The sequence below is a fragment of the Orussus abietinus genome, unplaced genomic scaffold (assembly GCF_000612105.2).
Source record: "Orussus abietinus isolate OABI.00-Male unplaced genomic scaffold, Oabi_2.0 scaffold184, whole genome shotgun sequence".
NCBI lineage: Eukaryota > Metazoa > Arthropoda > Insecta > Hymenoptera > Orussidae > Orussus > Orussus abietinus.
Genome location: NW_019394346.1, coordinates 13181 through 29279, shown reverse-complemented (window position 1 = coordinate 29279; position 16099 = coordinate 13181). Strand labels below are relative to the sequence as shown.

The 16099-nt window shown below is 37.4% G+C and overlaps 1 protein-coding gene across 1 annotated transcript; it reads left to right on the top strand.

Moving 5' to 3' along the window:
* Positions 1-13226: 13226 nt before the first annotated feature.
* On the top strand, positions 13227-14957 carry LOC111673893. The gene is given in 5 exon segments (XM_023431871.1): positions 13227-13251; positions 13413-13582; positions 13795-13945; positions 14061-14161; positions 14378-14957. Coding segments are annotated over 5 exon segments (702 nt in total). The 3' UTR covers positions 14633-14957.
* The last annotated feature ends 1142 nt before the right edge of the window (positions 14958-16099 follow it).

Below are 16099 nucleotides of genomic sequence, written 5' to 3'. Positions count from 1 at the left end.
CAAAAAATCAAGATTAAGGTAGAGGCGTTATATATATACATATATGTGCATATATATGTATGTATGTATGTATGTATACCCGACTCTTTTATCGATGACGACTGCATTGCTCCCCTGACAAAGGCTCGTATATTCATTATATAGTTGTACTTGCAGTTATTACCTATATTATATTCATTAATTCTAGGAAAATAAAGAGGATTATATTATTAACGAGCGAAACAGATATATCGGGCGAGAATGATTACGTCCAGGCGAGACCTTACCGGGGAAAAATTAACGAAAAGCTGAAAAAACGTCGCACGTCGACGAGAGGCTTCCGGTAACTAATTTACGTTACGAGAGGATCCAGGGAATAATTTCTTAATGAACCATTCTTTCAGTTTTTAACGATATTGCGGATTTGTTGACAGTTTTGTTATCCCTTGATATAACTATATATTCGTACTCGTTTTCGGAAAGAATGGGAATTTTATGACGGCAATGGTTCCTGTCCAAATGTCCGCAACCAAAATTGTCAAATTCGCGAAAAACTGATCGATATCAACTTGGAGCAGAGAAAATTTCGCGCATAACTCGCGTCTTAACTTAGGCATAAAAAGCTTTCACGACTCGTAATCCTAAATTCGTAGAGTTAAGGTGATATGAAAGTGTCATATCCATACCAAGAAGTTAAAATATTTATAAAACTTTTCTAGAAATTGGGTACGCTGAATCATTTGAAACTTCATCACGAGATTATGGAGGCCCCGAGGAAGAACGCGTTACTCGTGGAATTTCATTTTTCACAAAAAAAAATATATGATCTTGGTACTAGTCTAGGCTAAATAAAAAAGAATAAACTTTTTCTTTGAAAAATGAAATTTCACGTCCTTCATTAGGGCCTTCCTAATTACCTGTTGAACTTTCAAATGATTCCATGCACTCAGTTTGGAGCAAAAGTTATATAAATATTTTCACATTTAGCAAAAGCATCATACATGATCATATATAGCAAAATCTCATATATAGCATCATATATAGCAAAAGCATCACTTTAAGATGATATGAAAGCGTCATTCTATGTATATAAAACGTCAAAATATTTCTAAAACTTTTCTCCAAATTGGTTACACCGAATCATTCGAAACATCAGCACGTGAATATGAGGGAAGAACGTGATGTTCATGAAATGTCATTTTTCCCCCCAAAAAAATACGATCTTGATTCTAGTCTAGGCTAAATAAAAAAGAATAAACTTTTTGTTGGAAAAATGAAATTTCATGTTCTTCCTTAGGGCCTTCCTAATTACCTGTTGAACTTTCAAATGATTCAATGCACTCAGTTTGGAGCAAAAGTTATATAAATATTTTCACATTTGCGCAGTATTGAATTTTCGTTGTTCAGTGTCATCAGTGTTGTATTTTCACAGTGTTGAATTTTCAAATGATTCAATGCACTCAGTTTGGAGCAAAAGTTATATAAATATTTTCACATTTTAATATGTAGAATGAGCCTTTCATATCACCACTTAAATACGCGAATGGAATTCAAAAGCATCCTCGATCTCAAGCATCAAAATTAATGGACAATTAGGGAAGCCTCCGTCGATGTGCCGCTCTTCCTGGCCGCCGTTCTTTTTCTCGTCTCTGTCGGAAGCAAGGACTCGTAGCCAGTCGAGAGTGCGACGGTTTTCCACGGGAAACCGTCTGCGAGGATGATTAACTTCTAACTGGCTCGGGCTCAGGAGGACCCTCGTGGTTTGTGCATACACAGGGCGCGAGATAGGAAGATCCTCCTTCCCTAGTAGCATAGAATAATTTCTAAATATTTCTTCGTAATCTTTGCTAAATATCTCAAGCGACAGATTTTTCAAGATTTCTCGTAAATTTCATTCGAAGATATTTGAAATATTTGTTGAAAATCTCAATGACATATATAGTTTCAATAATTTATAAACATAGAGAAATTATATCTTTTAACTTATCAACACAATAAAAATACATTTTTTACTTCGCGACTATTATCGGACACTTCATTTGGTATCAAAAAGCACGAGAAATTTTTCTAATATTTTCGTCCCGGTATTTCATAATTTAAGCAAAACGTGTGATTTTGATTTTAAATATTTTCAAAACGTTTATAATGTATACGGCAGATAATATTTAAAAAATACTTGTATTAAAATGAAACGAAATGTTTTCTTATATCTGGTTGAAAAATATTATGAAAACACGTGGAGCTAATATTATATAAATGTTCGGCAAATATTTCAAATGTCTGCTAAATATTTACAGAATGTACGATATTCGTTAAATATATAGAAAATATAAGACAAATATTTTGTGCTACTATAGAGGAAAAGGACGAAAGAAAGGGAGAGAAAGAGAGCTGAAAAAAAGGATCGAGTGGTATAAAAGTTGTCGGCGAGGTTTGGGTCGCTGCTAGGCAGCTCGCAAGGCGAAAGAGAGACGAGAGCGAGACGAAGCGACCGGCCGAAGTGAAAGTGCAAGCGAGAAGATGCATAGTTACCGCGTACATGTATTCTAATATACAGGGGGCTCGCCGTGAAATTTATTCCCGGGCACGAGCCCCCTTGCATGGCCATCCCCGGTATACGCTCGCGCAAGCCTTTTCATTCTCGACCATGTTTCTATGCGTTTCTGCCTTACGCGCTTCTGTTTTATTCGAGAATTTGCATATTACGAGGAAGCAAACAAAAATACAAAAAAAAAAGAAAATAATACTGTGAGAGAGGGAGAAAAAGAGGGATAGAGAGCGAGAGAAGAGGGTCACACGAGGGTGTATGTATAAATGATACTTTAAGCGAGGAAAGAAGAAAGAGCACTTTACAAGCTACATTTAAACGGCTGCGAGTAACATTACAGACGTGGGTTGTGCATAGAGATACGTAAAGCCTCGAACAGGACTCGTCTAGATCAGGGTCGAAGGGATTCTTTTCTTTAAACCGTTTTTCTTACCCTAATTTGTACAAATTACGATGGGGTCGGTCCATCACCTTCGATCGAATTCTCCGAGCGAATTGGCCCTTTGGATGAAACGTTACCTTTGTAGAAATCTTTTCTCCAGGATGGAAACGACGTACCGGGAAGACTCTTTTTCGGAATTAAGGTGAAGTGAAACATCCTTCAAATCAGTCGATTCGAATACAACACTTTTTTTTTAAGGATATTAGACCAAACAGTTCGAAACTTTGACACATCACTCCTGATCATCTATGAATTGTCCTGATACATTGAAAATTTGGATTTTTTAACAAAGTTTTTTAACTCAGTCCAGACCGGAACCAAAATGGCGTCGAGCCCTCATATTTCAATGGATATACAATTATCGAAGGCTCTAACATGAGAATCGAAAGGGTCAGGACAATTTTACGACAATTTAGAACACTCTGGTAATCGATAAACTCGCATTTTAACGGGATAAAGGCAAAAAAAGTGTTGTATGCGCTTCTTTGCTAAAACGATGGTAAAACGAGGTCTCGGAGTGAAAATTTAATTGACCTGGAAATCACAGATGGCGCAGAGGGTCCCTCCGCAGTCAATTAGGGCCCCAGAAGGCATGAATCCAGAGGATTTCTGGAGTTTTACTTCGATTTCTTTATAATTATTGTACGAAAACGACAGGTGGAATATGCCATGTGGTACTATACACAATATAATTCGACCCAGCTGTCAATATAAAAACGGACGTCGGCAGCGTAGGCATTTAGAAAAATCTTCTTTATCGACGTCGATCAAGTTCCTCGACTTGTTTCACTTCACCTTAAGCCCTCGAATACCGAGTACGCTCCTCCACGCTGCATCGTCCCTGTGTCCGATTGGGCAATGCAAGCGTTACGCTAAACTTGTACCGGATTAACACCTCTCGAGCACTGCTCGAGGAGTGTCCAAATCGTGTTTACATCCTGGAACGCGAGGAAGCTCTCATTTCGCAAGTCGGCTTCGCAACTCGCCGATTGGCCAACGAAATTTCCGCGGAATCCCCAAGAAACGCGAAACAGCCATCGCTTTGGCGCTTTACCGAAGTCCTTCGGGAAAAAATTCTATCGATCGGTCACCTGGAAAATTTCCATCTCATCTATAACTTCATATTATCTTTCATTTTTCGATTTTTTAATCGACTGATTGAATTCGGTTTTTATTTTGTACTTGATCGAGGGTTTCGTGACCTCCACCTTCGGGCTCTCCCAAAAATCCGTGAGAAATTTCGGGGCCACCAGGCAAAATTGACCCCCGTTTGCGAAATGACCGTTCGATTTTTTTTTTCAAGAATTAACGGAGATCAAAGAAGGATGAAAAGGTTAAAAATGTAGGGCGAAAAGGATCGTCCCTTGGGTGTACGAATCTCTCGATAGCTGATCTGCTCGAGTCTCGGCGTTCAGTTCGGTTCGGCAGCTCGCGCAGTCGTCGCGGATTGTGCGAAATTATTCAATATTTATTCATACGACTTGCCAGATTCATTGCACCAATATACAATGAGTGGATACAGAGGTACGATTTGAGGAGGGTTGCGGATAGATTGCGGATTATTTGCAGATGAGTTGCCGACAGCTACTGAGAAGTTTCATGAGATATCGATGTATATATTTTAAGTTTGTATTATAACTCTCTCCCCCACTTAATTTGTATGAAATGAAGATATCATTAAAATGATGAACGAAAGCAAAAGTTTCTTCTGTTCCTTCGTAGTATACTCAATCCCTTCTACCGTTTGATCCTTGCACCGTTTTTTCCGCAATAAACAAATAAGCAAACAAAATATCAAGGAAGAGTTAATCGCAACTGCAATTTCTTTTATGAAGATATTCTTATGCATACTCCTCATACGGAATTACTATACCCTATTGGGATTATATATCTTTTTTTTCTAAATTATATTAGTCAGAGTATACCGTAAACACATTTATTTCGAATATCGGATTTTTCTCTTTGTACGTCACGCTATTCCTTAAAAACGGCTTTTATTAATCAACGTTTAGACCCTTGAATCCACTGCACCACTGCAACTATGATGTATAACAAATTCGAGAATTAATCGAACCACTGAAACTTTCATTTTTTTTTTTTTTAAGTATAATTCTTGAAATTTATAAAACCGTCCGAAACCTGGCATCCATTAAATTGGTAATTCACATTTAAAGCGCTCCTTACTGTAAGGGATAATTTAAAAAAAAAAATTAAATTTCAATGAAAATTGCATAATTTAAATGTCAGATTTACCACATCTAAGAAGACGTAAGAATGCTGGGATATAGCCTGAAATCATTATCAATTGCGATCCATATTTAATCATACATCCTACAGCTATGACGGTAAGTACGGGTGTCAATTAAAAATGTTAAATATTTACCGATCCACGACAACTAGGTCAATGTACATTCGTTGCCTTTAAACGTTTATTTCATGAAGGCCGCATGCATCGTTTCTTTCCACGGATAACTTCTTCTTCTATTCGTCATCCACCTGAAATTTATTTTCCAAAAATTGAATTTCTCGAAACTATCGAAGACTAGATATGTACTTAAAATAACCTAATTGTTCTCCATTCGATAGCTGAAAATTAATTCTGACAATAAGCTCCGTAAAAGACTACAACACAGGGTGCCGCATTAAACTTTTCTTTAACGTTGCCACGTCAGCCTTTTGAACTAAATGCCTTTAGAATACGTAATCATAGGTGTCTATGAAGAAACCCGATTGAAATTTATCCGGATAACTTTATCCAGCTGATGCCTAGCGACCACACCGTCGAAATGTGAAGAAACCGAGTATAAGAAGTACAATGGCGGACATGAATGCCTCCCTTGCAGATACGGCATCGCCTGTGCAGGATGGGAGGGCATTGATATCTCCCGGTGTACAACAGACTTTTAATGCTTCGTTCACCTGATTTTCTTACCCGTACTAAAACGGGTCTACTCGCCACACGCAGACAGTAATTCGACGAACTATATGTATAAACCTAGAAATATATAATTATAAACCTAGAAACTCGTTTCATAAAATGTTTCGTCGAGCCAGACAGTATAACATATTACTCGTTGGGCACAGATGCAAAGAGCGACGTGAATCCAGTTAAATCACAATGTATTCGTGTTTATGTCTCCCTTGCAGATACGACATCGCCTGTGCAGGATGGGAAGGCATTGATGTCTCCCGGTGTACAACAGACTTTTAATGCTTCGTTCACCTGATTTTCTTACCCGTACTAAAACGAGTCTACTCGTTACACGCAGACAGTAGCTCGACGAACTATATGTATAAACCTAGAATATATAATTATAAACCTAGAAACTCGTTCCATAAAATGTTTAGTCGAGCCAGGCAGTATAACATGTTACTCGTTGAGCACATATGCAAAGAGCGATGTGAATCCAGTTAAATCACAATGTATTCGTGTTTATGTCTCCCCTGCAGATACGACATCCCCTGTGCAGGTTGGGAGGGCATTGATGTCTCCCGGTGTACAACAGACTTTCAATGCTTCGTTCACCTGATTTTCATACCCGTACTAAAACGAGTCTACTCGCCACACGCAGACAGTAGCTCGACGAACTATATGTATAAACCTAGAAATATATAATTATAAACCTAGAAACTCGTTTCATAAAATGTTTCGTCGAGCCAGGCAGTATAACATGTTACTCGTTGGGCACTGATGGGGTAGTTTACCCCTTCAAACTGGTGCGATAAAAAAAAAGCCCAAGTGAATTTTTGTATGCATGCCACGATGACCATTACTCGGGGAAGAACATCAAACCCCGACGAATACAATGAAGGTTCGCATTGCCTCCATCTATGGAACAGAAATGACCATTACCCGGAGAAGAAAATCAAACCTCGACGAATAAAATGTAGGTTCTTGCTCGCCACCCTTGCTCTCGAGCCCGAGGACGTTCCGTCGCGACGCTGTCGCGATCGGGAACAACGCCACCAAGGGATCGGACACCCCCGCAAGCCTTCTGCCAATCGGCGGTCCGTTCGAAACCGAGACGATTTCCGATTGGCCAAGGAGTCTTCGAACGAGCCCATCGAGAAAGGAACGCGGACTCGGGATCCGGAAATACAAGTTAGTCAACCAACAGATCGACAGTGCGTAATACGCGCGCCATCGTGCAACTTCTGTTTAGAGAGCTTTCTCTTCAGACGAGGATTTTTTGACATTATTTCGAAGAACATTCGAATATAAATATAAGCGAAGGAGCAGTAGTACTGGGCTCTAATCATTGGGCGGAAATCCAACATAAGGAAGGAAGTAGAAGAACCTCGATCGACGAAGGCGTCCCAACCTACACCCCGGTATCCGCGAGACCCACCCCCGGGACGTAGAGGAGCATTATCCGTAGTTTCGCTATCATTTTCTAATTATTCATAATCATCCCAATAATCAGTATTTCTCTTAATTTGCGTTTATTTCGTTTCCCTCTGTTTATTCTCTCCCTTTCCCTGAACGACTGTGTGTTAGGGTGTTCCAGGATGACGCGACCGCGACCACTATCATCCCGGATAACAGGAAGGAGAATAATATAGAGAGTATTGCTCGAAAAACAGCTCGGTAAGTACTCTTAGTTGATAATATATGTTTAATAGGCCTCGGAGCGTATGCAATATGTAGTAGAGAAGTTGTTTATTTTATTAATTTAGGGGATACGTTGCTTTTCATGGCTCTTTGTTATAGAGGTACTAAGCGAACTGAATAGGATTATTTATTTCTAAGCGTGAAATTATTAAAGTGATAAGCCCCTGGACATGTAAGAAATTGTTTGGAAATGTTTTTTAGCCTTCTGAAAGAGAAATCCAGATCCATATTTTCTTAGTGTTCGAACCCTGGAATGTAATGAATAATGGCTGTTCGGATCCTAGTACATTCGACTTTTTCATACTTCTCGCGACAAATAATAAATTATTCAATATGTCTATGTACATAGCTTGTGCTTTGGAAACTAGAAATCCTAATCTTTTCGTTCATTTAAGTCATTGGTACCTCATATCGGTCTTTATATGCTAGATCTTTATCGGAATCACTTTCAGTATTATCATATTTCCTATAATAGTTTTATTTACAGACAACCGATTTTTCGTAAACAATCATATCGTTTGTTGCAATTTAGACTTGCTGTGGCTACAGTACCTCCCCACGGGACACCACTCCATACGGACATTCAAACCTTCCGGTGTAGGTACAACGTATATTATTGGGCTCATACAAGGTCGCTACTTTTCTCGACACTTTTTTTTTTTTTAGATCTTTTCCTGGTCCAAGCTTCATCATCTATTCAATGCTTTTCATTCGCAGTATCGTAATCCTTTCGGAATGGAAAAGCCTAACATAGCTATTGAAATAGTCAATAGAGCTATCAGAAGAGGATGCTGTGTGATAAAGGGATTACTAATAAAGGTTAATTAACATTTTTAACAGCTGCCTTAGATTAAACGTGTCATAAATAATGGAAAATTAAAAATATTTCTATATATCCCCATTTTGATAAGTTACAGTATTTCATGTAAAAAATGTAATATCTAAACCATTATACTTCCAATAAAAAAATCATGTCGGATAACAAGCTGTAAACTTTTGTTTCTTACCGTCAATGTAGGTTTGCTATTAAAGACATAATCTGCCATTACAACACTAACACCAAGGATAAGGCCAATACCAGCACCCAGCCAAGGAATTTGCTGGTCCGCTAAAAGAATGAGAAAAAGTATTTATATTTATATTTACGTCTCTATTCTGAGAATCATGAATCTCAGTAAAGTTCAGTGAAGCACGTAATGGTCACTAGCAACTAGGGAATGTCAATTTTGTACCTCGTCTATCCTTGAAAAGTTCTCTTGATACTGTACACACGACATCTTCTATGCCATCAAAATAATCTATTGAACTCTGTATTTTGCAATAGGAATCGATTGTTTCGGAGAATTGGAAGGTTTCAAACTTAATTCTAGCTTTTAGCTCATATCCCTGAGAACAAAAATAATTCTATATTAGTGCTGATCAATAAAGACAGGATTTTAAAATAAATAATATTCATAATCAAAGAAAATAATAATTTGAAAACGCATGAAATGATGAATTCGTACATTAATTTACTAATTTCAATTCGAATTCATCTTAGATATGTCTGAATATAATAATATTTCAACATTTAGCAATTTAAGATAATGTTACGTTACTAGGGAATAGTCCGGTCACATTTTGATAAGCATGAGAGCATCCTGCATAGCAAGGTAAAATTGCCCTACACTTATGAAAGCGTGGCATCTACTGCTAATGAGTAAAAAGTTTTTTGGATCCAACTTGATTGCGATTATGTCTTGAATTTTATTTTCCAATTTCTTTGTGCCTGAAAAAAAGGTAATTTAGCAGATATTATGACAATATAAACCAAGCATAATAGCTTTATTGAGTTAAATTTATCAGTGTTTTCATATCAACATATGCTCAACTAAAAATTATATGGAAAATCTTTCTTGTGAAAAGGAATGTATTATGCAAGTAACATACTATAAAGTAGATTTCGTCTGTACATCCTTTGGTTAAGAAATTGCCATGGGTGATATCTTATATCAAATAAAAGTTCATTGAACGTTTTTCTGGCGTTAGATTTTTGTAATATTTATATTTAAATCTAAATCCCGCTATTCTTATGCCACAAGAGGGCAATAAAGGTGCTAATGACAGCGATATAGTTGACAGCGTGCCATAAACCGATTCTAATTAACTATTTCTATTACAGCTTCACGGTAAAAAAATACGCATTCGTGTCTAATCAAGTATTCAATACTAAAAAAACCTCCACAGCTGTAAAATTCAAAAACTTTGCAGCGGTATATGACATATCAATGGAAGCTTTGCAGCGGCCAACTTACCACGGCTTTACGGTCTGTTACCACCATCTTACCGAGTCCGGAATCAATGTGCGAAGTATTATTATCTGATAACTCGTTTTATAATTTTCATTTTCAACACTACATTTTACAGGTAGTTCCAAGAATGCCGCGGTTAGCAGTTTCTCGAACGCGGCTGTCAACAAAGCAGTCAATGAATTCAGGAATCCCTATAGTGGTCTAGAAGGGTAGGTACATTGACGCTCAAGTATTAGTATGTTAGCCAACGGATGGCGGCGCTGTAATCACTTCTCCATCCCTCTTAAAGCCCGTGTCCACGATCAAAGAACTCTGTCAAAGTGTTTTGTTAAACCTTTTCTTTCTCTTCAACTCCTTAAAATGGTACTGCTACACGTCGTGAAGTTATGATGTTGCCACATAATTTAGCTAATCCTTTTTTCTGATAAAAATGAAATCAGTCTGAAATTTTTTGTCCGCCATTTTGAATTTTGAAATTATACTATTTGACTTGGCTTCAGCGATATCAAAAACATCAAGATACCTTTTTTCTATAAAAATCCAATCATTTTAAAGCTGGGATGGGTATAGTTCCTTCTCGTTCCGCGCGTGACGGTGTCGCAGTTGGCCGCCAAAAATTATATCTATCATGTCTATACGAAAAAGCAGTCTGTGGCTGGGGCGACGACAATGGTGTTAATACTTTGACGGCCGCACCTTTGATAAGAAGCTTTGCACTTGTCGCCGGTATATATTGATGAAAACTACTGCCTGCCGCGGGCACCTTTTACAAGCTTTATTAAAAGTAATCAATGAGGCAGACATAATTATTATTTAAAAAGTTCAAATCCTGTTATCTATCTGCCGATCTAGATAGACGATTTTGTTCTGAATGGGCTTGTTTTGTAGATAAAAATCTAAACAATACACTGAAAAAGTCTGAAGAAAATGGTAAGAAAAGTGCATTTATGGAAGTAATACCTTAATCCCTTTAAATGAAGTCTTTTAATGTTTAAGAAATTTTAGAAAAAGCCCGAGACAATGAAATTAGATCCAACAAATGACAATGCGAATATTTATTTTCCGAGATAAGCAATAAAAACAAATATTACAATAAATAAATGCGAACTGATAACCGTGAATCAAGCGAAGCCACAAGATTCAGGCTAACAATGGCCAGAAATTTGTTACATAAACGTGATACCAGCCGACACCGCTAGCAAATTGAAGTCACATAAATGTGACTCCGGCTGTCAAAGCATTAACAGAACCACGATTCTGAGAGTGCTAAAAACCTTTAAGATGTTGTATCCTCACGTAGGTACTAGCGATCGAAGTCGGGTAAATTTTAAAAAGTTCCTGACTTTTTGCTCGATTTTTTTTAGCTGAGCAGACGTTCATTTCTTTTTCTATAGTAATGGAGACAGTAGATTCCCATTTCCCACACTCCTGAAATCTCGACCCTTGGCGTATAGAACTCTGTAGCGTCTCGCTCGAGCTCAAGCGCGCGTTTCTCTCAGTACGCGATGCTGTGGGTTTCTTGCTCAAAAATGTATTTGGCTCGAAACTCTACCAAGTTTCTTGATACCAATGTTACAAAATAGATTGTGCCGATAACAATTGCCAAGGGGCTGCATCTGCTAACAGCATATTACAGGCAAATTTTCAAATCGCCTATAAACACTAACAGTAATAATAGGGTTAATGATAATTACCTGTAAGTTCAAAACTTGCGCCCCCAAGCAATAAATGTTTCGCGTTGCATACGATGATGATGTCGCGCAGATCCGTGGCATCCTTTGACGGGGCGAAATAAGTCGCAGTGCGTCTGCGTAAAAATCCATCTAGCGAGTCATCCGTCGATGCGCTGCGCCTCGTCTCTAATATGCGATGGTCCATATAAAATCTATGAAATCGATTCCGTGCGGATTTCATAGATTTTATATACATTATGGCATATTGTGACGGTATATTGTGATGCGCTGCGGCTCGCCTTGGTTTTAACGTGCGCGAGCCTTTATACAACAGCGGCTCGTGACTTTTCGGTAAGGTGGTGCCAAAATCTAAAAGTCTTAAGGCAAACTTAAAAGATGGATTGTCTTGTTCATTCTGTGAAATGCTTCGGCACCGTAATATACAGTTTATAACAATGTAAACGTGACACACATCTACCTCGATTTCTGTCTTACGCTATTTGATCTCACCGGCAATTTACGAACTCGCCGATGTAGTGGATTAGATCCGATACAATATTAGAAGCGCCATCTTGGCATGATCCCCTCCCCGGTATCAACATATTATATAAGCCCATGTTCTGGTGCAAGATCGACCGTCGTTTTGTTACTGGCATTTATTGTTTATTGCATGCCTAGTAAATATATACTACTTAGGCTTCGTTTAGGTCTTAAAATTACAAAGTAAGTAACCGCAGCTATTTTAAGAAGTAATTTAACCGTTTTAGTGCCGGACAACGATATATCGTCGTTTTACAAGTGTTAACGACTTCGGCCGGTACTAAAAGGGTTAAATGGCTATTTTTTTATGATAGGCCCATGGATCCTTGTCCCCTTACAGGGAGCCGACCCTGGGTTAATATACGGTGAAATGAATTGAAAATATTGTTTAACAAGCTAAATTATGCAACAGCGTTATAACTTCACGACGTGTAGTAGTACCATTTTAAGGGATTGAAGAGAAAGAAAAAGGTTTAACAAAACACTCTGACAGAGTTCTTTGATCGTGGACACGGGCTTTAAGAGGGATGGAGAAGTGATTACAGCGCCGCCATCCGTTAGCTAACATACTAATACTTGAGCATCAATGTACCTACCCTTCTAGACTACTATAGGGATTCCTGAATTCATTGACTGCTTTGTTGACAGCCGCGCTCAAGAAACTGCTAACCGCGGCATTCTTGGAACTACCTGTAAAATGTAGTGTTGAAAATGAAAATTATAAAACGAGTTATCAGATAATAATACTTCGCCATTGATTCCGGACTCGGTAAGATGGTGGTAACAGACCGTAAAGCCGTGGTAAGTTGGCCGCTGCAAAGCTTCCATTGATATGTCATATACCGCTGCAAAGTTTTTGAATTTTACAGCTGTGGAGGTTTTTTTAGTATTGAATACTTGATTAGACACGAATGCGTATTTTTTTACCGTGAAGCTGTAATAGAAATAGTTAATTAGAATCGGTTTATGGCACGCTGTAAACTATATCGCTGTCATTAGCACCTTTATTGCCCTCTTGTGGCATAAGAATAGCGGGATTTAGATATAAATATAAATATTATAAAAATCCAACGCCAGAAAAACGTTCAATACATTTTTATTTTACATAAGATATTGCCCATGGCAATTTCTTAACCGAAGGATGTACAGACGAAATCTACTTTATAGTACGTTACTTGTATAATACATTCTCATTTGCAATAAATATTTCTCATATCTTTTTTAGCTGAGCATATGTTGATATGAAAACACTGATAAATTTAACTCAATAAAGCTATTATGCTTGGTTTATATTGTCATAATATCTGCTAAATTACCTTTTTTTCAGGCACAAAGAAATTGGAAAATAAAATTCAAGACATAATCGCAATCAAGTTGGATCCAAAAAACTTTTTACTCATTAGCAGTAGATGCCACGCTTTCATAAGTGTAGGGCAATTTTACCTTGCTATGCAGGATGCTCTCATGCTTATCAAAATGTGACCGGACTATTCCCTAGTAACGTAACATTATCTTAAATTGCTAAATGTTGAAATATTATTATATTCAGACATATCTAAGATGAATTCGAATTGAAATTAGTAAATTAATGTACGAATTCATCATTTCATGCGTTTTCAAATTATTATTTTCTTTGATTATGAATATTATTTATTTTAAAATCCTGTCTTTATTGATCAGCACTAATATAGAATTATTTTTGTTCTCAGGGATATGAGCTAAAAGCTAGAATTAAGTTTGAAACCTTCCAATTCTCCGAAACAATCGATTCCTATTGCAAAGTACAGAGTTTCGAATATCATAGCGACATAAGAGATGCCATATGTACAGCTACCAGAGAACTTTTCAAGGATAGACGAGGTGCAAAATTGACATTCCCTACTTGCTAGTGACCATTACATGCTTCAGTGAACTTTACTGAGATTCATGATTCTCGGAATAGAGAAGTAATGCAGCCTTTTCCTCATTCTTTCAGCGGACCAGCAAATTCCTTGATTGGGTGCTGGTATTGGCATTATCCTTGGCGTTAGTGTTGTAATGGAAAATTATGTCTTTAGTAGCAAACCTACATTAACGGTAAGAAACAAAAGTTTACAGCTTGTTATCCGATGTGATTTTTTTATTGGAAGTATAATGGTTTAGATATTAAATTTTTTGCATGAAATACTGTAACTTATCAAAATGGGGATATATAGAAATATTTTTAATTTTCCATTATTTATGACACGTTTAATCTAAGGTGGCTGTGGAAAATGTTAATTAACCTTTATTAGTAATCCTTTTATCACACAGCATCCTCTTCTGATGGCTCTATTGACTATTTCAATAGCAATGTTAGGCTTTTCCATTGCGAAAGGATTCCGATACTTTGTAAAATGTCAAAGAAAAGCATTAATGAAACCTGTACCAGAAATAGAGATAGAAAGATTAATTAATGAAAATTATGACGAAGCTGTGAATGAATACCATGGGATAGATGATGAACCTCGGACCAGGAAAAGATCGAAAAAGAAAACTTGTCGTCGAGAAATATGGCTACGTTGTTAGACGAGACCTAGAATTTATTTTGTAAGTACACCGGCAGGTTTGAATGCTGTCCCTACGGATTGGTGTCGCCAGTGGTGAGTTACGGTACTAACGGCCGTAGCAGTGGCAAGTTTAAATTGCAACGAACGATATGATTGTTTACGAAAAATCGGTCGTCTGCAAATAAAGCTATTATGGTAAATATAATAAAAGTGAATTTTTCCCAAAATCCCAAGTCAAGACATTTAAATTACGTGTTCAATTGCGAAGGTACAACGGTTCATAAACTTTCTAGTGATTCCGTTAGTAGACTACTAAAAAGCACAATCAATTTTAATTTTAAAATGAATCGGTTAAATACTCATTCAGTTAAATAACGTAAAATTTCCATTACTTCCACTCGCGGAGATGGAAACTAATGTATGTATATACATTCTGTTTTATGACGCATATTTCTTAGCGGTTGAGTAACGAAATGAAAATGTAAAGAATCCTACTATATAAATTTTAACGAGAGTTATAATTCTGTTGGTTTCTTTTCACGAACAAATGTTCATGATGGCATGATGCACGAACGAATTTTCGTAACAATTGCCGTAAAGGACTGAGATATTTGAACGTCGAAAATGTCCAAAATGACGACTATATTAATGTGTTTAACCTTAGAACTACCGGTGGATTTTTTTTTTTATAGGATGGGCCATTTAAGACGAGTCATTTCGACTGGTCTTGGTAGTTCTAGTGTTAAGGGGATAAGATATGGAAGTAGGTGTTAGCCTCTCGAAAAATAAGCCTTGATAAGCCATAACAAGCGTCCTCATCGACGTGTTTAATCAGTGTCTCGCTGATAAAAACTAAAGCGATTTCCTAAAAAAAAAAAATAATAATAATACTGCCGTAGGTTTTTAAGGGATTAAACAAGAAGGAAAGAAAACATTTCGTCTCATTTCTATATCCAAAACGTTCTTACGTACAAACTGTCCCACCTAACTTGAACATCTTAAGGTGAAGTGAAACACGTCGAGGAACTTGATCGACGTCGATAAAGAAGATTATTATAAATGCCTACGTCGCCGACGTTCATTTTTATATTGACAGCTGTGTCGAATTATGTTGGATATTGTACCAAAAGGCATACTCCACCTGTCGTTTTCGTACAATAATTATAAAGAAATCGAAGTAAAACTCCAGAAATCCTCTGGATTCATGCCTCCTGGGGCCTTAATTGACTGCGGAGGGACCCTCTGCGCCATCTGTGATTTTCAGGTCAATTAAATTTTCACTCCGAGACCTCGTATTCCCATCGTTTTAGCAAAGAAGCGCATACAACACTTTTTTTGCCTTTATCCCGTTCAAATGCGAGTTTATCGATTACCAGTGTTCTAAATTGTCGTAAAATTGTCCTGACCCTTTCGATTCTCATATTAGAGCCTTCGATAATTGTATATCCATTGAAATATGAGGGCTCGACGCCATTTTGGTTCTGGT